Source organism: Fusarium verticillioides, chromosome 9, assembly GCF_000149555.1.
Source record: "Fusarium verticillioides 7600 chromosome 9, whole genome shotgun sequence".
Taxonomy (NCBI): domain Eukaryota; kingdom Fungi; phylum Ascomycota; class Sordariomycetes; order Hypocreales; family Nectriaceae; genus Fusarium; species Fusarium verticillioides.
The window spans coordinates 2,126,979-2,146,177 of NC_031683.1; the positions used below are offsets into that span (position 1 = coordinate 2,126,979).

General features: G+C 50.7%; 8 protein-coding genes across 8 annotated transcripts; 4 read left to right on the forward strand and 4 right to left on the reverse strand.

Annotated features, from left to right (window-relative positions):
• Nucleotides 1-590: 590 nt before the first annotated feature.
• Nucleotides 591-4,835, forward strand: FVEG_10208 (hypothetical protein). The gene is made up of 3 exons (XM_018899267.1): nucleotides 591-1,519; nucleotides 1,576-2,127; nucleotides 2,181-4,835. The coding sequence occupies exons 1-3, from the start codon at nucleotides 1,427-1,429 to the stop codon at nucleotides 4,575-4,577; spliced, it is 3,042 nt and encodes a 1,013-aa protein (XP_018757310.1). The 5' UTR covers nucleotides 591-1,426; the 3' UTR covers nucleotides 4,578-4,835.
• A 297-nt stretch (nucleotides 4,836-5,132) lies between these two features.
• FVEG_10207 (hypothetical protein) lies at nucleotides 5,133-6,635 on the reverse strand (the record flags this gene model as incomplete). Its single annotated transcript, XM_018899266.1, has 2 exons — nucleotides 5,133-6,540; nucleotides 6,589-6,635. 2 exons carry the CDS (start codon nucleotides 6,633-6,635, stop codon nucleotides 5,133-5,135), a joined length of 1,455 nt encoding a protein of 484 aa, XP_018757309.1.
• A 757-nt stretch (nucleotides 6,636-7,392) lies between these two features.
• FVEG_10206 (hypothetical protein) lies at nucleotides 7,393-11,219 on the forward strand. Its single transcript, XM_018899265.1, has one exon. It carries the CDS (start codon nucleotides 7,664-7,666, stop codon nucleotides 11,060-11,062), a length of 3,399 nt encoding a protein of 1,132 aa, XP_018757308.1. The 5' UTR covers nucleotides 7,393-7,663; the 3' UTR covers nucleotides 11,063-11,219.
• On the reverse strand, nucleotides 11,139-12,202 carry FVEG_10205 (hypothetical protein). Its single transcript, XM_018899264.1, has 2 exons — nucleotides 12,023-12,202; nucleotides 11,139-11,974 (listed from the first exon to the last, which is right to left on the reverse strand). The coding sequence occupies exons 1-2, from the start codon at nucleotides 12,072-12,074 to the stop codon at nucleotides 11,307-11,309; spliced, it is 720 nt and encodes a 239-aa protein (XP_018757307.1). The 5' UTR covers nucleotides 12,075-12,202; the 3' UTR covers nucleotides 11,139-11,306.
• Nucleotides 12,203-12,714: 512 nt separating this feature from the next.
• Nucleotides 12,715-14,246, forward strand: FVEG_10204 (GPN-loop GTPase). Its single transcript, XM_018899263.1, has 2 exons — nucleotides 12,715-12,908; nucleotides 12,964-14,246. Exons 1-2 carry the CDS (start codon nucleotides 12,833-12,835, stop codon nucleotides 14,055-14,057), a joined length of 1,170 nt encoding a protein of 389 aa, XP_018757306.1. The 5' UTR covers nucleotides 12,715-12,832; the 3' UTR covers nucleotides 14,058-14,246.
• Nucleotides 14,075-14,710, reverse strand: FVEG_10203 (DNA-directed RNA polymerase I, II, and III subunit RPABC4). The gene is made up of 2 exons (XM_018899262.1): nucleotides 14,449-14,710; nucleotides 14,075-14,373 (listed from the first exon to the last, which is right to left on the reverse strand). Exons 1-2 carry the CDS (start codon nucleotides 14,640-14,642, stop codon nucleotides 14,349-14,351), a joined length of 219 nt encoding a protein of 72 aa, XP_018757305.1. The 5' UTR covers nucleotides 14,643-14,710; the 3' UTR covers nucleotides 14,075-14,348.
• Nucleotides 14,711-15,411: 701 nt separating this feature from the next.
• On the forward strand, nucleotides 15,412-16,318 carry FVEG_10202 (hypothetical protein). Its single transcript, XM_018899261.1, has one exon. It carries the CDS (start codon nucleotides 15,572-15,574, stop codon nucleotides 16,157-16,159), a length of 588 nt encoding a protein of 195 aa, XP_018757304.1. The 5' UTR covers nucleotides 15,412-15,571; the 3' UTR covers nucleotides 16,160-16,318.
• A 507-nt stretch (nucleotides 16,319-16,825) lies between these two features.
• On the reverse strand, nucleotides 16,826-18,894 carry FVEG_10201 (hypothetical protein). Its single transcript, XM_018899260.1, has 2 exons — nucleotides 18,033-18,894; nucleotides 16,826-17,977 (listed from the first exon to the last, which is right to left on the reverse strand). Exons 1-2 carry the CDS (start codon nucleotides 18,177-18,179, stop codon nucleotides 17,189-17,191), a joined length of 936 nt encoding a protein of 311 aa, XP_018757303.1. The 5' UTR covers nucleotides 18,180-18,894; the 3' UTR covers nucleotides 16,826-17,188.
• Between the last annotated feature and the right edge of the window lie 305 nt (nucleotides 18,895-19,199).

A 19,199-nucleotide genomic window follows, 5' to 3' on the forward strand; every position in this document is an offset into this window, starting at 1 on the left:
GAAAGCGTTGTAACGCACGCAGATCGATCGCCAAAACTTTGACATCAACCACCGTTTAGCCAGCGAAGTGCCAGTGCCAGTGCCAGCAGAGAGCCATCCCATCACTTTCCCCTTCTGGAAGAGCAAGTCTGTTGGAATGTTCGTATTCTCAGCGTCTTTCGAGACGCCAAAAAAACTCACGTCCCAGTCTCCAGGGGATCCATCCAATGCAGGGGCAAAAACCGAGAGGCGTGGCGTACCCAGAAGCTTGAGGGAGGGAGACGATTGGCCGACAGGGGTCTCCCGGCCCGTGCTACGGTTGAGGAGGGTCCCCACTGCAGCGGGTCTAAAGGCGTCAAAAATAGAACTTGAGACTCTGAAGCTGCCCTGGGTCTTGGTCTTGATCTTGGTCTTGGTGAGGTCGGGTCTTATCCCCACGGAGGCCGCGTGCCAGGGTAAACAGCGTACGGAGACGGGATGGTATGAAGACTTCGACAAGTAGAATCAGCAATATCTCCAGGAATGAGAATGATGGTGCTGTTGGCATGTTTTTATGTGGTCATTAACTGACACTGTTGATCACAGGTCTCGATCATTCTACCATGACTAGCGCTTGGTTGAGAATCTCTAAAACAGGGGACTTTTTATTGGCTTCATTCACCCGCTCACTCACCCTCACGCTGCCACATTTGATCCAATGCATACATAATGGCTGCCAAGCTTTGTCTTTTAATGGCTTCCCCCAAAAGAAAAAAAACACTGTCTACTCCGTACGTTAGAGTCTAACCCCCATGATAATAGGATCCATCCCATGTCATTGTCATGGCTCCTTAGTTCTTAGTCTTGTCTTAGTCCGCGAACAGAACCTCCACCCCCAGCCCTACTTTTACCCTTCTTTACCTTTACCTCCTTCTCTACGTACGTACTCTACATACTTTGCTCAACCTTAACATCGCATCTCTCCCTATCATCGGACCTCCTTTGTTTCTTTCTTTATTCTCTTATCCCCATCGTCGTCGCCTGTCCCTGAGTGACGCCATATTCCGTTCGCTTCGCCCCTTTTGGCGCCTCGTCCTTTCGCTCACGGGCCTTCCCGACCAAGCAAGCTTCTTTAATGACACAGCGACTCTCGTTTACCAAGGGCTCTTTGTTTACGACGATTGATCTGTCAAGTGGCGCCTGGCCTCGAGTATCTACATCTCCCCGGTCGCCCCTATAGTCCCGTCCTCTTCAGCTCTTATCTTGTCTGCGATCCATCCTCTGAGACCCCTGCGAATACGAGACCATCCCCAATTCGAGCCAGTCAATCGCGACTTTACACACGTGGCCGACAACAATAAATTTGGAGAGCTCGGAGAAACGTCGTCGCGCCATAGACTGCAGTGCCATTAGACATTCGAGATAAGCTCCAACGTCTTCGCCCGTTGGCGGAGCTCGCGCGCCCGATATGGATTATACAACCAACCTCTACGGTCGGCAGGAACAAGAGGATACTGGCAAGCAATTGCTCGATCTTCTTCAAGAACCCTTCAGTCAACAGGTATGTCCCGATGCATGGTATCGCAAGTATACGTCCCTGCTAACGCCGTCCTTCAGCTCCAAGCTGCCTCGCTATATTCGGCTTTAGCTACGTCGATCCCTGTCACAATCGGCATCGCCATCGTCTTTTCGATTCTTCGACCATACCACCAGGCCATTTATGCCCCCAAGTTGAAACATGCCGACGAGAAGCACGTACCGCCACCCATCGGAAAAGCCCCGTGGTCGTGGATCACGACATTATGGCGGACCAAAGAAGAGCAGCTTGTACCATTGATCGGTATGGACGCTACTGTCTTCCTGCGCTTCGTTCGCATGTGTCGTAATATGTTCCTTACCTTGTGTGTCACTGGTGTTGGTATCTTGCTCCCAATCAACTATACTAGGTGGTTAGAGTACAAGGGTGATAAAACAGCCAACTGGGTACTGAACATCACTCCCCTCAATGTATTTGCTCCGGCAATTTGGTCCCAGGTCATCATCGCCTGGTGCTTCAATTTCATCGTCATGGGTTTCCTTTGGTTTAACTACAGCAAGGTTCTCCAGCTCCGGCGCAAGTATTTTGAGAGCGAGGATTACCAGAAGAGTCTTCACTCTCGAACTCTAATGGTAAGATAAGAAAAAGCTACCACCAGAAAACGGTTACTCACACTCAATTGCAGGTATTCGACATCCCCAAGAAGGGCTGCTCCGACGAGGGTATCGCAAGAATCATCGATCAGATCGCCCCCAACTCATCTTTTGCTCGAACCGCTGTTGCCCGAAATGTCAAGGAACTCCCGGAGCTTATCGCGCAGCACGACCACGCTGTTCGCAAGCTTGAGAAGGTCTTGGCTAAGTACCTCAAGGACCCCAAGAACGTCCCAGCTGCTCGACCCATGTGCAAGCCCTCCAAGAAGGACCGATCTTACGGAACTTATCCCCGAGGCCAAAAGGTGGATGCTATAGAATACTACACCCAGCGAATTCGTGATCTCGAGATTCAGATCAAGGAAGTACGTGCCACGGTCGACAAGCGAGGCTCGATGCCTTACGGCTTCGCGAGTTACGCAGATATTGCAGAGGCCCACGGTATCGCCTACGCTTGTCGGAAGAAGAAGCCTGTCGGTGCCACAGTCAGACTCGCACCTCGGCCCAATGATATCATCTGGGAGAACATGCCTCTCTACAGCAGCACTCGAGGACGTAGACGGTGGATCAACAACTTCTGGATCACTCTTCTGACTCTTATCTGGATTGTTCCTAACCTTGGCATTGCCATCTTTCTCGTCAACTTGCAGAATCTGGGCAAGGTCTGGCCTGCTTTCAGAACCGAGCTCGCTGCCCATCCCAAGGTGTGGGGTGCTATTCAGGGTGTTCTCTCTCCAGCAATCATGTCCCTGACATACCTCGTTCTCCCTATGATCTTCCGTCGACTCTCTGTCAAGGCTGGTGACCAGACCAAGACTGGACGAGAAAGGCACGTTTTGGCCAAGCTTTACTTTTTCTTCGTCTTCAACAACCTTCTTATCTTCTCCATCTTCAGTGTTATCTGGAGTTTCGTCTCCAATGTTGTCAAGGATACGACAGGAAGTGTCAAGCAGGATGTGTGGGAGTCCATCAAGAAGAACGACATTGCCTCTTCCATGTTCATAGCTTTGTGTAACACCAGCCCGTTCTGGGTGACGTATCTGCTCCAGCGTCAACTTGGTGCGGCTATTGACCTTGCCCAACTGTGGCCGCTCGTGCAAGCGTTCTTCCTCAAGAAGTTCTCAAGCCCAACACCCCGAGAGCTTATTGAGCTCACTGCCCCGCCGCCTTTCGAGTACGCCAGTTACTACAACTACTTCCTTTACTACGCTACAGTCACCATGTGCTTTGCCGGTATCCAGCCTCTGGTCCTGCCAGCAACGGCTCTTTACTTCCTCATTGACTCGTGGCTGAAGAAGTACCTTCTCCTCTACCGCTTCGTCACCAAGACTGAATCCGGTGGAATGTTCTGGCGAGTCATCTTCAATCGTTTCATCTTCGCGACCATGCTTTCCAACCTGGTTGTCATGTTGACTTGCTGGGTTCGTGGCAATTCGGGGTCGCATATCGAATTTTACAGTCTGATACCGCTGCCATTTATCTTGATCATCTTCAAGATTTACTGCAACCGCGCCTTTAACAACAAGATCACCTACTATAGTATTGTGGACATCACCAAGACACCCGAGAACGGCGTGGACCCCAAGGAGAACCGTATGCGCAGTGAGCGATTGGCGAACCGTTTTGGCCACCCCGCACTTTACCGACCTCTGATTACTCCCATGGTTCATTCGAGCGCACAGAACCTTTTGCCTGCTATCTACAAGGGTCGCCTGAGCGATGGCAGAGATGTCGATTCTGGCGATATGATGACAGTCAGTGGTTACTCGGATATGGTTTCTCTCGATCCTATGCAGAAAGGACGGCCAGGCAAGAGTGCCAACAACGTTCCCGGTTTCGAGTTCGTGTCAGACAGCCAGATGGACTTTGAGTATTACAAGAACCGAGCCGAGTTCGCAGAGGACCATGGCGGAGGCGAGATCTACGGCCGACCTGGAGAGATTGCTCGCCCTGGTACTCCTGGCTCAGTCGATGGTAGTGATTTCTCACGACCCGGCACACCTGTAGGCCGAACTGGTTCTCCCTTCGCAGGTGGGGCAGCTCAACAGCAACGTCTCATGTCTCTTGCCAGCAACACAAGCGGCGATACTAGCTATTCAGCATACCGACCAGGTGGCGCGCCCAACACTGGATTCACACAGCAAATGACTCTAGGCACAGAGCCCCCCGCCCGTGGCCGCAGTCCCTTGTACTCGCACAACAACGGAAGCTCATCAGGACTCGGATTAATCTCGAACGCCGCGGCTCCCGCATACAGCAATCTCAGCACACCAGGCCGCATGACGCCTGTGCAATCGCCTGGGCCTTCAGTCGGCGCTATGGGCGGCGGACCTCAAGGCTACAGCGGTCTTGCGCAGAACGAGGAGCCTTCATACGATTACTTCCGCGGCAATAACCGCGCGAGGAGAAACCCCGGCGAGGGATGGTAGAGACGTTCCGAAAAGAGAACGGTTTCATTGCATAAAATTCGCGAGGCGTTTGGGTAGATTGGGAATAGGGTCCTTAACGACCTCTTTTGAATTGAATTCTGGCATGAGGTGGACTGATGTGAGATGATCTGGGCACACCTCCAAGAAGAATAGAATACTTTGGATTATAGCTTTTAATGCACAATAGCCCTTAACATTTCATAACGGGAATATGAATACTTTTCTGAAGAAACATGAACTTCGTATCGATCATGACGTTAAGAGACTAGAGACTTGACTTTGCGCTGATCTTAAGCTTCAAGTGACATGGGCATGTCCCAGATCTTGTTTCATCCCTGAAGGGTCTTCGGGGTCTCCTAGAGGTCCGGCATTTTCGGGATCCGACTTGGCCGTCCCGGAGAACCGTAGAACCTGGGGCCAGTCTCTCGCCGAGTTGCCGTTCGCAGCCTCGAGTCTCACTTACTGTACCGTGGACGCGTTTGAGCCATCGAGACCCTGTACCTAGCTGCCATGCATACGCCATCTATACAGAGACTAGCATCATAACTCTTCAGGCTACGACTCATCAGTAATTACCCCCATCTCATGCAGCCGCCTTAGATACATCGCCAAATCGTCTCTCAGCCCCTCAATGATCTCGTCTTCCACAAAACCATCATTCCAAGTAATTCCCATCGTCAAGGGACCGTTCTTGACACTTGCTACACTGACGCTCATCGGATCACTTGCAACCATGACGCCATTTGTAAAAAGCATGCGATGAATGCTCCTCTTACCCGGCTCTCCAGTCGGGGCTGGCAGAGTGCCGACGTTACTAACTTCCCACGATCGAGGTCGCGGTTGACCATCCTTCTTCCGTAGAAGTGCTTTCCAATCGGTGATGGTCGCGAGTACCAACATGTCATCGTTCACAGGGATTGTAGATGTCTTTTTCTTGAGCTCGTCTTTGACTCTCCTTGCGTGGCTCCAAATAAGGTCGTTAATCTCATCCCCCTTTGCAGCCTGTAAGGCGGCCACTGCTGAAGAAGAGTGCTCATGTGACATACCGGTCACAGCACCAAACAGTGCGTCCTTGATAGCAGGGTCAGCAGTGGGTGATATGTAGGGACGCATGCTTATGGGTGTCGACGAAATGAAGGCTGGGGCGGTGGGAATCCGTCTCGATAGTGATGCAAGGACAAGGGCATGCAAAAGACCAGTCATAGAAGTCCCGTGGGCACGCGTCTCTTTGAGGGCAGTCGATACAACTGCTGACGGGATATCCACGGCAACCAAGCGAGCCTTGTGACGATCAAAGTCAACAGGCTCACCAGCCCATATTTTTGGCGGGCCAGGAGTGAGGAACCAGGGTCGGTATCGTTTCCATAGAAGAGTAGCTCGGCCTGATAGCGTCGACGAATAGTCTATGACCTTTTCTTGTGGTTCAGGGAGTACTGGTGGTTCGGGAAAGGAGAGAACCTTGGGAGCCGCTGGAATCGCGGGCAGAGAGTTCAGTTGGGCGAGCAGTTTCTCATGGAATAGCCTTCCGCCCATGCCGTCCATAAGAGAGTGGTGAAAGGCAAACGAAATGTTCTCAAAGAGAGGGTCTCCGTCGCCTTCTGTGACGCCTGACGGCCTGCCAACAACGACCCGCCACGGAGGCCTCGTCTCAATGTTCTGCCAGTATTGGTCATGCAGTTCGCAATGTAAGTCGTTCAGACACTCTTCATAGTCTTCCTCAGGACCCCAGGTGCGAAATTCCACGAAATCACCCAGTCTCATCTCAGGCACGTGTGTGAAATAGGCTTCCATGTCGCCTTCGCCCCGGATGCCGACTCGGAGCATAGGGTTCTCATTAATGAGATTTGCTACGGCAGCGAGAATGGCTTCATTTAGAGATGTATTTGACGGTGCATCATAACGCGCTGATATAATGACACAGCGATACAAGCCGAATAGGTGATAAGCTGCAGAGCCGGTCTCTCTGGTATTTGGTAAGCAAGTGTTGATAGAGGTAGTGTGGTTGACTTACAAGATACCTAGACGACGAGCAGTACGGACCTCTGAGATATTTGTCATTCTGACCACTACTTTGAACGAAGTTGAGGTTCAGCCCTTGAAGTGATTTGCGGCAACTCTGTCTCTTATGCCCAATTTGACAGCAACCAACAACCAACAAGTATCTAGCACGATATCATGTGTCGTCATATCACTGATAGAATAGGAAGGAGGAGCGAAACAAGACGAGTTGGGACGAACTAGGGTAGCTACTCTATTCCGTCCGTCTCACATCAGCGTTTGTTTGGGTTGCATTCATGTTTGTTTCGCTAGATACCCATCTCAACAAGACACTCAAACACATTAAAGAAACAAAAAGCACTCAGATTCAGCTGAGCTGCCAGTAATGTAGGTCAAGCAGAGATGGTGTCGAATTGCCCCGGATGGTATAACAATGCTCTTTTAGAGTTAACCAAGCTTAAGCTATTAGTGAGTGATAGGGCTGAGCTGCACAGCGAGCCGCTCAACCATACTTCAAGAAGATTGGAGGATATTTTACAAGTGTCGGCGGATATTGAGACGGATGAGTTTCTTATCCGAGCCACTTCATAACCGTAGAAGGCTTTAATAAAGTGTATTATTATGACACTTACGGTTAAATTGGTTAGTGATGCTAGGGGTAAGGTAAGGTAACGGTGAGACGTGGTCGGTGGAACAGTGACCCCACCTCCGTTAATGACGGGACGGGGACACTAGACTCCCTGTGACAAGCCCCCCACGGGCATGCTCGGCCACTTCTGGAGCCTCCAACGCGTCTAAACCACGACTCGACAAAAACATTTGGTCAATTAATTTATCTTTTGCGCGCGCTGTTGGTATTTTGATTCGCGACTGTACAAGATACCCGACCTCCAGTTGTACGAACATTCACTCGACATACCCAGACAACATATAGCTACGACTATCAAATCACATCCGAGCGACCATATTTCCATATCTAAATACTTTTAATCGCCATCGCGATGCGATGAACGCGCTGTCCACGACGACAAATAATGTGCTATCGACCGCACCATAACCTCATATAGTCACACCCAATTGTATCCCCGATGGATCGCGACAAGAGCTCGCTGGCCGAGCGGCCCAGTCAGCTTATCGTGAAGCAGTCCGGAAGGAAACCTCTTTTCGCAAGCAACATCCCACGGGGAACCGACAGGAACAAAGAGAACGGTCAAGCGCAGCAGAACAATTCAAGGCTTGGGTCTAGTATACAGAGCAATGGGTTCGCGCGATCGACAAATTCGGATCCTGACAGGCGAGCAAGCGTCGGTAGTCTTGGATCGCGCGACAGCAAATTACCCACGCCAGGATTTTCCTCCTCCACTCGAAAACGACTCTCCATGACCGATGCTTTCCGTCTCGCTGCGAAGGAAATCGAGGATGACAGCGATGGAACACAACCGGTTGATGCATCGCCTAGTCCAGCACCTCGAGTTTGGCGCGAGAAACACGAAGGAGAAGGAAACCAGATGCGGCAGATGTTGAGTCACGATCACCTGGACACAAAGGCACCAAGTCGCCCCTTTTCCCGAGGCTCAATTGCTTCGAGAATACCCGAGATAAAGAAAACGCCAGACAAGACCGAATCACCGCGACGACGGAACTTTTATGGCAAGTCTAGGGCAGGACTTTCCTTTACGCCTAGAGAGCCGACTCAGGAGAGTACTACGCCTGCGCATGCACCCCCAACTACGACCGTCAATGGGATTAGACCAGACAGTCGGCCTGGAAGTGCTGCTGGACTACGGCTAGGCTCACACTCGTTGAGACAAATGCCTTCAAAAGACGACCTAACGAAGCAAGGACGAATTCCGGCTCTAGTCCCTGGTATTGAGGAATTGTACCCGTCGATTGAGGGCCCAGAAGCTCAAAACGAGGCACCTGGCCCAGCATCCCCCGAAAAGAGTTTCGCATGGCAGGTGGACGACGACTTTACGGCTGGAGAGTTACAAGTTTCAGATAGTCCAAGGCTTCGCATGGGCGCGCGTCCGTTTGCAAATCGCATTCACTTCGATGAAGGGAGTGAAGTCGACATCAATTCACGGACGAGGGTGGCTCCTCCTGGGGCGAGGAACACCAAGCTTGATGAGATTCGGTCACGGGAGGTCAAGACAGGGAGCGACATTCCTCTCGAGCCGCCGCGACCACATAATACAAAGATAGACGAGATCCGGGAGCGTGAGCAGAAGGTCGAGCACCAAATACCCATACCTGATCGAAACGCACCAAGACCAAGAAATACCAAATTGGACGACATACGGCAGCGGGAGGTTAACGGCTTGCCCAGGAGGTCAATGGCATCAATTAAGTTAGAAGAGATTCGTGAGCACAATGCAATGAGTCGCTCACGCTCCCCAGAAGATCGGCCCAGGACGAGCCCAGGGATGCTCCCAGAGAAAAAGGCGACAAGTGAACTCGAACCGAAAGAGCCGTCGCCTCGACCTCGGTCTGCTTTTGAAGGGGCCGGTGTCAGTATCCCCGACACGCCTGTCACAATATTCAAGTCGCGACGCGAGAGCGCAGAGTCGGACCACCCCAGGGAGGATGGTGACTCAAAGGACGAGACAAGTCGTGCACGACCAGGTCTGTCGCACACACGTACGGATTCCCGAGACTTACTGCGACGCCTGGCGCGGGCTGCCAGTTCCAGTCCTGCGCCAGAACCTGAGCCGCGACAGGTGGTCGACAGTGACAAACCCGCTCCGTTGCCCCTGGAACCGAAGCCTGACACTGCTTCTGCAATTCCTCAACCTTCAACCAGCAATGGCTACAGAAATCGTCAACATCGCTCTAACAGAGATTTCAGTCCCAAACCTAGTGTCGCATTTGCTGGCCTCTCTCGAACTCGTTCAACGGAATCTGTTAAGAGTAAGAAATCCATGAATTCGGAGGCGGATCCCACGGACCGCATTGAGGCGGAGGCCAGTCTGTTTGCGCCTGGCGATAATCACTCGGAAAAGGGCTCTATGAAGGCCCCATCTCCAGAGCCTGATGTCGACGATGACAAGAACCTCGATGCGACACCGCGACCGACGAAGCCGGATCCATTGACTATGCCCACGCCAAAGGTCACGGGCGCATACGTGGAAACACCAGCGACAGTCAAGGTGGAGAAGATTGAAATAAAAGACAAACAAGAAAAGCCAAAGAGGGAAGAGAGGCCATTGCGACAAAGATCTGCATCGTTCCGTGATAAAAGGACGGATCGTGCTATGAGTGGTAGCGATAGGGACACTGCATCAGACCCGGGGACAGACGACAAACTGAGCACCAAAACCTCGTCGAGTGGGGTGAGGAGACGGCGCACTCGATCTCTTTCACGGCGCCGAGGAACACTGAAAAACTCGGCCAAGCTTCCAACAGTCAAAGACGATTTGAAAGAACTTCAACGTACACATCACATCGATGACTCGACGTTAGATGATCTTGAAGAGGTTATTCTCGGTCGCAAAGCCCCATCTCAAGAAGTTGAGGCTCTCCTTGATAAACTACCTGAGAACTCATCACTTGATGACGATTTCGACTTCGACTTGGAACTTGACACCAAACTGAACACTCGAACCAACCAAATCGACCCTCAGAGCAACGACAACTCTGATCTGGATCGAATGACTCGCATGAACAATACCCTCAAGAACAGCCTCTTCGGGATTCATACTGCAGCAAGGGGCATTGAACGTCTTTCTGATCAAGTCAGCACCAAGAATAAAGCTGCCGAGAACAAGGCCACTGAAGAGAAGTCAACTGAGCTCAAGGCACCTAAAGAGGAGCCAACTGAGAAGAACCTCCTTGACATTGCTAAGCCCGAGCCGCTGCCTGAAAAGATGGCCACACTCCACGACAACCACGGCGCTAGCACCGCCTTCATCACGCATTCCGACGGCAACACGGTGTCTTACGTTTCACTACCTCTTCCAGAACTCTTCCGCCGCAAACCATCCTTCCGCTTCACAGGTCTTGGTCTTTTTCTCTTCCTCCTTGGCCTTTGGTATGTTCTCGAGTCTACTATGTGCCATGCCTTCTGTCGTCCTGTCAGTTGCAGCAATCCTCCCTGCGTCTGGTCCGTCGATGATCCTACCTTTGGAAAGGCCATTCCCGTGAAGCTGGATCAGTGGGTTACTGGCGGCCGCGGTCGCACCCTAGCTGGACAACTCATGGAAGAAGCGGTTGACTGGTATGCCGACATGAAGGACGTCTGGTACGATCGCGAAATCACCGACATTGACATCCACGGGCTCTCATTTGACAAGAAGCGTCAGCATCGCCGTCGTCTCCGCAAGAAGGGTCTCTTGAAGCGTCGCGTACCAACATCTGAGGAGCGAGCAAGACTGGAAGCTTGGAAGAAATCCCAGGAGGAGGAACAACGGCAGCAGGCAGCGAGAGAGATGGGCTATGAGATTCGAGTCGACGATGATGAGACTGTCGGAGGAGATACCAGGGTTTGGTGAATTAGCGTCTACAATGGTCAGAGTGGTGATTCTATACGGGCACAAGAGGCAGTTTACTTTGCTATTAAATGCATATCGGAGCGGGCGTTCAAAGACGCATTATTGCAATCTTCAAGTAGTAATGATAATAGATGGTGGTGATATTCTCATATGGTATCAACCTCGTGCCCATATATAAAGAAATCGGGCATATCCGCAATACATTTTCCCTATCCCAACGCCATGCGCCTGCAAATACCGGCTCTTAATCGTCAATGCCACCCCATTCCTCATCCTCCTCCATCTCATCACCACTGGCAGCCTTAACCCACGGCAACCTCTCATCCTCGTAACTCTCAACGCAGCGCGCCCTCACAGGCTTGACAGGACATGTCTTGAGCGCAATAACAAGATTACCCACGCTCTTGACAAACTTCTCAGCCTCGGGCTGCTCCAGCGCCTCCTCCCGCTCCAACTCATCAACCCAGATATCCAGCGCATGTAATCGGATACCCACAGGGCTCTTTCGCAGATCACCCTCCTTCTCAAAAGGATACTCCTCCAGCACAGCCACGATAGCCTCTACATCTCCATCCTTCCAGCCCCGCTCGCGGGCAAGTCGTACGTGGGAAGCGAAAACTCGACGGACGAGGAGGAGGAACTTCTCAAGACGGTAGACGTCGATGCCAGTCCACTGGGCGCCGACGACGGCCCAGAAGGCGCGCAGCCAGGGGACGGCGCAGGCGGGCTTGAGGGTGAAGAGGAGGTTGGCGAGATCTGTGGCGAGACGTTGCTGGGGGATGGGTCGGTCGGTCATCCATAGGGCGTAGAAGAGGCCTTTCCATAGCTTCTGGGCGTCGACGTCGGAGAGGCTTGAGCGCGAGGCGAGGAATGTTGAAAGGGATTCTAACGAGGACATTCGAAGTTTGCGATCTGGGGAAAGTTAGTCAAGTTTATGAACAAAGAAGATTGAGGACGAACCGCTTGAAGCGAGGTTGCGAATGAAGGGCATTTGGGATTCGTGCTCGGCCATTTTGGAGGGTAGAGCGTCAATAGCTCTGTCTGACAGGTTATGGCGATCGTTGTGACTGGGTGGTTAGGTTGGGGTTGTGGAAAGAGAAGTGTTGGTGATAGTTTGGTTGGTGTTGAAAAATGTCAAAGATACTATGCGAGCGATGCTGGGCAACTTTTTTTCTGGCATGGATGTCGGATCTAGTGGGGGCCTCACCGAGAAGTGGGGCCGGTTCTTGTAAGGGACTTTCAGATGTAAAAGTTGATATCAAGACTCAAGGGTCATGATCGTAAGTACAACGCAGGAGGTGTAGTGATTGTATTGATGGCAAGTTATTATTACATATTCGTGAGATAATCACTTTATATATATTGTGAATAGCAATATCGCTAGCTGCGTTGGCAGATAGATACCCTTTCGATTAGCCAGCCTACAGACTTCAGCTCTTGATTTGAGTTTCCCTTACAAAATTCTCAAGGAAGAAGGACTATCATGTATCTTAATTCCTAGTATTAAAACAAGTATATACCTAGACACATAATTAGATTTAACAACCAATATCAAGCTTATTCAGCTTCATTCTGTATCGACACTCTCTCAGCGAATGACCCCGCGCGGGGCATCCACATCGACTTGACCGCGCCCAAAATTTTGAGGTCTCCATTTCGTCACTTTTCATTCCTTCCATACCCTTCTAAACACCACGTTCTGCCTCACCGTCAGCCCAAGAGCTCACTCTATCAACCTCACTCTTCAGTAACAAGGTAAAATAATTGAACATGGCATCTGCCTCCACAGAAGAAGCCTCCAAGGCATCTTCGCCTCCCGTCGCTATTGTCGTGGTCGGCATGGCAGGTAAGTTTCAGTGTTGATCGTTGCGCAACCATAATTATATCTAACCCTTTCTTAGGATCTGGAAAGACTACTTTCATGCGACGTATCAACGCTCACCTCCACCAGAATGATCAACCTCCATATGTCATCAACCTCGATCCCGCTGTGTTGTCAGTCCCATTCGAGTCCAACATCGATATTCGAGACTCGGTCAACTATGAGGAGGTCATGAAGCAGTACAACCTTGGGCCCAACGGTGGAATTCTCACCTCGCTCAACCTCTTCGCTACAAAGGTCGATCAGGTCGTCAACCTCCTCGAGAAGCGCACCCAGCCCGATCCCGAGAAGCCCGATCGCAAGCCCATCGATAGAATTCTAGTCGACACGCCCGGTCAGATCGAAGTTTTTGTATGGTCAGCCTCTGGAACCATTCTTCTCGAGTCGCTTGCGTCTTCTTTCCCTACAGTCATCGCCTACGTTATTGATACCCCACGAACTGCCTCCACTTCGACATTCATGTCCAACATGCTCTACGCATGCTCCATTCTCTACAAGACCAAGCTTCCCATGATTCTCGTCTTCAACAAGACCGATGTCAAGGATGCGGCGTTTGCTAAGGAGTGGATGACCGACTTTGAGGCTTTCCAGGAAGCGCTACGGAAGGATGAGGAATCAGATGAGCTGGGTGGTGCAGAGGGTGGTGGCCACGGTGGAAGCGGATACATGGGCAGCCTGCTCAACTCGATGAGTCTTATGTTGGAGGAGTTTTACGCACATCTCAGTGTCGTCGGCGTGAGTTCTCGACTAGGTACTGGTGTGGATGAATTCTTCGAGGCCGTTGAGGAGAAGAAGCAAGAGTTTCTGCGCGACTACCTGCCAGAGCTTGAGAAGAAGAGGGCAGAGCGTGAGGAGGCAAAGAAGGCTGCTCGAGAGAAGGAGCTGGACAAGATGATGAAGGGCATGTCAGTCGGTGGTCTACCAGTCGCACAGAAGGAAGAAGACGAGGTGGATGTTGCCAGCGACGATGACGATGATACCGACTCTGATGAAGAGGCCCAGAAGCAGAGTCTGCAAGATCGATACTCAGCTGCCATGGACGATAACGAGGACTCTGTCATGAAGGACGCAAGTTTCGCCAAGTATCTCTATAACCAACAGAAGCAGCAATAAGGAAAAAATAGCATATAGTGGCGTTTGGGGTTTACATAAGGAATTTATCTGGTTCACGGTTTAAGTTATGCAGGGTAGATATCGCAAGGCGACTCTTTGAAGGAAACAAAAAAGTAATCAATCAATCACGCAGACTGTAATGCAACTCGCCATGCGCAAAATCGTGTCGCATTGTCTATTAATTCCCAGACCCCTAAACTCCCATCTCGAAATATCAAAGTTGCCACAACACCTCGTCTTTATGCTTTGCAAGCTTTTTTTCTTTGGTATAAAAAATCATCGTCTGTATGTCTATCGGGCCTCGAACTGAACCATTCTACAACCTTGTTAGTCTCGGCTCCTCCTTTTAAATAAAAAAAAAAAAAAAAAAACACAAGGTCGCATAACGTACCGCTTCGTGCGTTCCTTGTAGAGAACACGGCCTGCGCAGTGAGGGCACGCGACGGTGGCATCCTTTCCGAGGGTGACGCTGCCGCCGCAGTCGCCGCAGATATAAGACATGACGTGACGGACTTGGTGGTCGTCGCGGGTGCCGCCGCGCTGGCCGGCGTTGGCGGTGGGGACTTGGTATTCTTCGCGGGGCATTTTGAGGCTGTTGTTTTGGGTGGTGATTGGGTTTTGTATGGATGGTCTTTTTGGTAGTGGAGGAAAAGACTGGATGTTGAATTGGTCATGAAGGCGGTGATGGGAAAGTTTGGGCGGCAGAATTAGGCGGTGAGTGCGGTGGTGGTGGAGGTGCATGGGTACGTACCGTTTTGATAAGAACGGCGTTTACTTGTATATACGATGATCTGGGCGTCAAATGCTCGGCTTTGTTTTTAAGTTATAGATACTATGGGGAGGTCTCACGCAACTTGAAGTGGTGATGCTCGATACCGTATCTTCTTTTCGTTCTCTTCTATGTTGTCACTGTTGATCATAGGGTTGTGTTGTGACCAAATCATGGCTATTCCACGGTGATGCACTGTCCCGGGTGCTTATATCACTCAGGCACAGCTAAGATAAGAATATCTTTATCTTGTTTCCATCTAGAGATAGGTAGTATGCAACGCAATGCTACTCTCATGGTGACTTGTCAAGCGCAGGCCAGCGATTGTGTCAGAGTTCAAGCTCCCTTCAACGATAAGCAAATACTTCTCAGTCTCTCCTATTTCTATGATCAAGTTGTACAGTGCCCACGATAAAGAGATAGTCCAACACATCTCTCATGCTGACCTCAAGCCCATGAGCTAATGTTGAACATGAAGCAAACGTTAGCGGGCGGTTGAAGTGCCCCACAGAGATTGACCTCCACTAAATGCACTAAATTAAACACCCCAGTTCCCGATCTCCAGTTCCTGGCAAGTCCCGGTCCATCATCTCAACCTCGGTACCATCTCTTCATGCTCATGAACTTGGAACATCATCAACCTCAACATCGACGTCATTAATTTCACTCAAACATTTCACTCTTCACCCAAACATACTCAAGCTCATACCAACTCATACATCACATCTTGAGGAGATCATCGACCATGTTTGATCCTTCAGCTCCCCCGACATCATCATGTCCCTTCTGCATAATCTCATCCACCTTTGAGCCATTCGACCCCTTAAATCCACCACCATCAACATCCTCACTCATCAACCCAGAGCTCGTATCACCCGCCTCATTCATCGTTCTCTCAACGCCAGTCCTCGTCGCCTTCCTCGACATTCTACCGCTAAGTCGCGGCCATCTTCTTCTCTGCACACGGCCTCACCGTCCTAAACTCAGCGACGTGACGGCCTCTGAATCCGCGCATCTGGGCCGCTATCTGCGCGTTCTATCAAAAGCCATGGCTCGTGCGACAGGCATTGAAGATTGGAATGTGGTTCAGAACAATGGAGCTGCTGCTGCGCAGGTCGTACCGCATATGCACTTTCACATCATCCCGAGGCCGGAGATTAGAGCTAGTGGGAGGTTTAGTGAGAGCTTTACTATGTTTGGGAGGGGGAGGAGAGAGGAGTTGGACGATGATGAGGCGGTGGTTTTGGCGGAGGAGTTTAGGCAGAGTGTTGCTGCTGTGATGAGAGAGGAAGAGGAAGAGGAGAAGCAAAAAGAAAGCAAGGCTAAGCTGTGAGAGTTGAGGCTGCATTTCTTGTTACCTTATCGGCGTTTAGCGATCCCGGAGAGAAGGTGGTTTGCCAAGTACTTGGCGGTCAAGAGATTAATAGATTTCTATACTTCTCAATATAATACCCTTTGATGAAGACACGTCTTCATCGAATTATCACATACCTTTGCTCGTCATTTCCAATGAATTCCTTGTTCAGAAAAGGGTCACACTCAGTACTTCTGGGTCTCTTCTTAGGCTCATTCAGTACCTCTATCCTATAATCTTGCACCTGCGGCATTCATCCAAGGTCTAGTTGGACTCTCAAGACCTGACACTCTTCGGAACGACCCTCTTCCCTTGTTGCAACAGTACTCGCAGTATCTTCTGTAGTGTCTTTCCATTTCTAATTGCTATATAGAGTTGATAAAGCTCCTCCAGCCGCGGAAAGCCCTGCTACGTATGCATTGGCAATAGGTATACACCGTCGTGGTCTCGAACTCGATACCAGCCTTACCAAAAGTTGCGGCCCGGCGCCTCTTGAATATGATTATGGGGTCGATTGAACTCGGCCATTGGGTGTCTGCGGTCTCTTCTCGAGATGTCATCCAAGCTTGTTAAGAATGAGTCCTTGGACAATACGCAAGACAGTGATTGAGATATCATCTTTGGACAGCATGTTTGAACAAAAATGGAAAAAAGAAGCTGAGATTAAGTATCTAACCAATCGCACCGGGCATATAATTGCACATTCAACAAAACAACATAAAGATATCCTCCAATGCGTAAGCTTCAGTTCTGGTACCGATGTCATAGCAACTCCTAAACCCATTAACCGGTGACCGCTAACCTTTAACCGTCCGATCCAAGCATGCTTTGTTTTTGTGTTTTTCTAATACTTTTTTTTAAAAAGAATAAAGATCCGATCCGCAGTTTTTTTGTTTTGTTGTGCCATATTCGCCATCATGTCCGATCATTTGCCTAGGTACCTTACGCCAACCCCTTTTTTCCATATCATTTAACCATCCAGTACCTAAGGGAACTACTTGAACATTTCTAAACCAAACACCTTCGTGTATCAGGAGCTATTCGTCCCCGGAGCTCTCGTCTTTCTCTTTCTAACCTCGCCGTCTGCTTCTCCAGCGCGCGAATTCTCTCACGTGCGAGGTCAAGCACCTCAGCTTTGCTCACGCGGCGATCATTGGCGATACCGCCTTCTGTGCCGGGAGCAGGGAGGACGGCGAGAAGACGCTCAAAGTGAGTGTTGAGACGCTTGCGGTATTGCTGCTCAACTTGGTTGTGTGCAGCCCGCGCCTTGACTTCCTCAGTAGTCTCGCTGGGATGTCTGGGCTGAGCAATAGCGCGCTTCTTGGGAGCACGCGATGCAGTGCGGAGCTGGGTGGGATTGCGTTTAGGTCCGTCTTTGCCCTTTGCCCTTGTCTTTGTTGCCGTTGAGCGCTTGCGCTTCTTGCTGGCTGGCTCCGAGTCATCGTCATAGTCCTCATCGTCATCCTGGTTATCTTCCTCAGGCTCAGACTCAGCTGGTGATAGCTCGTCTGCCATGGGCGGCGTGGGTAGGAATGTTGCTGCCGGCGAGACGTGAGCTGGCCAGACAGCGCCGAGAGATGGACTGGCTGTGGAGAGGTCGTAGCCTTCTGAGAAGGCGGATGAGGTGCGATGAGGAGGATGGACGGGGAATTGACCTGGTGTCGTGGAATGGAGTGCGTAGCCGTTGGGGGAGAAATCTCCAAAGGAACGGTCAAGGTAGGCAAGGTCTGTTAGAGGGGAGGGGAAGACGGTGTTATCGAGACTGGGCGTCTCAGGAGACTGAAGAGGGTTCTGCTGCTGAGGCGTGAGTTAGACATGTCTCTTGTGAGTTAGGTAGTTGAGAGTGACTTACTGTAGAAACCTCGTAGGGGGCATCTAAGCTGGAGAAAGGCATAGCGGTAGTGTCGATGCCGTTCATCCAGTCATCGGGCATGCGTCCGAAGCGCGCAGCTCCGTCTCCCTCGCCGGTAGACTCGAGGAAAGTCGAGCTCATCATCATTGTAGGCCGCGTTTTTGTTTAACGGTTATCCGCAAATACTAGATCTAGCACGAGGTTGTCCTTGAACCCCGTCATCACGAGAAGGGAGTGGAACAACGATCCCGAAGAGTGTTTTCGGTTTTTCTCTTCTCTATGCTTTTTCTTGTCTTTTTGCTGGGTGTATTTGTTTAGGAAAGAGGGGGGGGTTCTTGTTATAGGCAGTTAAGAAGGCGGCAGACTCGTAGTCGCGAGGCTGGTCGGATGTCTTTTGCTGTCGACAAGCCGCAAGCCATAACGTAGCTACTCTGTTTTCTGTTCCTTGTGATTTCTTCCGTTTCTCTCGTCTGGCTTTTTCCTGTGTGATGGGGAGAGAGAGAGCAGCAGACGGGAAGACCGTGTGTATACAGAGAAGGATAAAGATTCACAACTACAAACTTGGGCTGAACAGGTCCCCTTTTATAACAGAATGTCTAGGGCACAAAAAACTCGAAAAAGAGTGCCAAGACCCAAGGCTCGTTCTCAAAAAGAGAAAAAAATACCACCATGCATAACTACCACCAACTGATCCATCGAGGGTGGTGCCAAAGTATGAAAAGAAGCGGAGGATGGGCCAAGGGGGGATGGCATTACGACACGGAGACAAGAGAGAGGCACGGAACAATACCATACATACATACATAGTAGTATGGCACATACATAGTCTAGCACAGCCAGGACACAGACGGCCTCGGACCTGACGAGCCGTGACCGGAGTAAGACGAGGGACGGGCCAATGTGATGCATCACAAGTTCAGGTGCTCGTTATCCTTCGCTTAAAGCATGGGCGTGAAGCTTGGAAGGGGAAAGATGCAATGGGTAACCAACCAATGTAAAGATTGATAACTTACACGCCTGAGTCAAGAGTATTCCGCAAAGGCCAATGGTCTACACGAGATGGGCTTGGCACCTGTCAAGGATGGGCATTCTGTTAGTAAATCCGGGCCCTTGGCTACCTAACAGCCACGTAAGAGCCTTTCTGAACGGGTTTCGTCACAGCCTGAC

Bases quoted from the DNA above. Each gene is read 5' to 3' on its own strand.
- FVEG_10208 (XM_018899267.1), top strand. From the start codon at position 1,427: ATGGATTATACAACCAACCTCTACGGTCGGCAGGAACAAGAGGATACT. The intron at 1,520-1,575 runs GTATGTCCCGAT...GCCGTCCTTCAG, and splicing joins AAGAACCCTTCAGTCAACAG to CTCCAAGCTGCCTCGCTATA. The intron at 2,128-2,180 runs GTAAGATAAGAA...ACTCAATTGCAG, and splicing joins TTCACTCTCGAACTCTAATG to GTATTCGACATCCCCAAGAA.
- FVEG_10206 (XM_018899265.1), top strand. From the start codon at position 7,664: ATGGATCGCGACAAGAGCTCGCTGGCCGAGCGGCCCAGTCAGCTTATC.
- FVEG_10205 (XM_018899264.1), bottom strand. From the start codon at position 12,074: ATGGCCGAGCACGAATCCCAAATGCCCTTCATTCGCAACCTCGCTTCA. The intron at 11,975-12,022 runs GTTCGTCCTCAA...AACTTTCCCCAG, and splicing joins TCGCAACCTCGCTTCAAGCG to ATCGCAAACTTCGAATGTCC.
- FVEG_10204 (XM_018899263.1), top strand. From the start codon at position 12,833: ATGGCATCTGCCTCCACAGAAGAAGCCTCCAAGGCATCTTCGCCTCCC. The intron at 12,909-12,963 runs GTAAGTTTCAGT...ACCCTTTCTTAG, and splicing joins TGTCGTGGTCGGCATGGCAG to GATCTGGAAAGACTACTTTC.
- FVEG_10203 (XM_018899262.1), bottom strand. From the start codon at position 14,642: ATGCCCCGCGAAGAATACCAAGTCCCCACCGCCAACGCCGGCCAGCGC. The intron at 14,374-14,448 runs GTACGTTATGCG...ACAAGGTTGTAG, and splicing joins TACAAGGAACGCACGAAGCG to AATGGTTCAGTTCGAGGCCC.
- FVEG_10202 (XM_018899261.1), top strand. From the start codon at position 15,572: ATGTTTGATCCTTCAGCTCCCCCGACATCATCATGTCCCTTCTGCATA.
- FVEG_10201 (XM_018899260.1), bottom strand. From the start codon at position 18,179: ATGATGATGAGCTCGACTTTCCTCGAGTCTACCGGCGAGGGAGACGGA. The intron at 17,978-18,032 runs GTAAGTCACTCT...CTCACGCCTCAG, and splicing joins CCCCCTACGAGGTTTCTACA to CAGCAGAACCCTCTTCAGTC.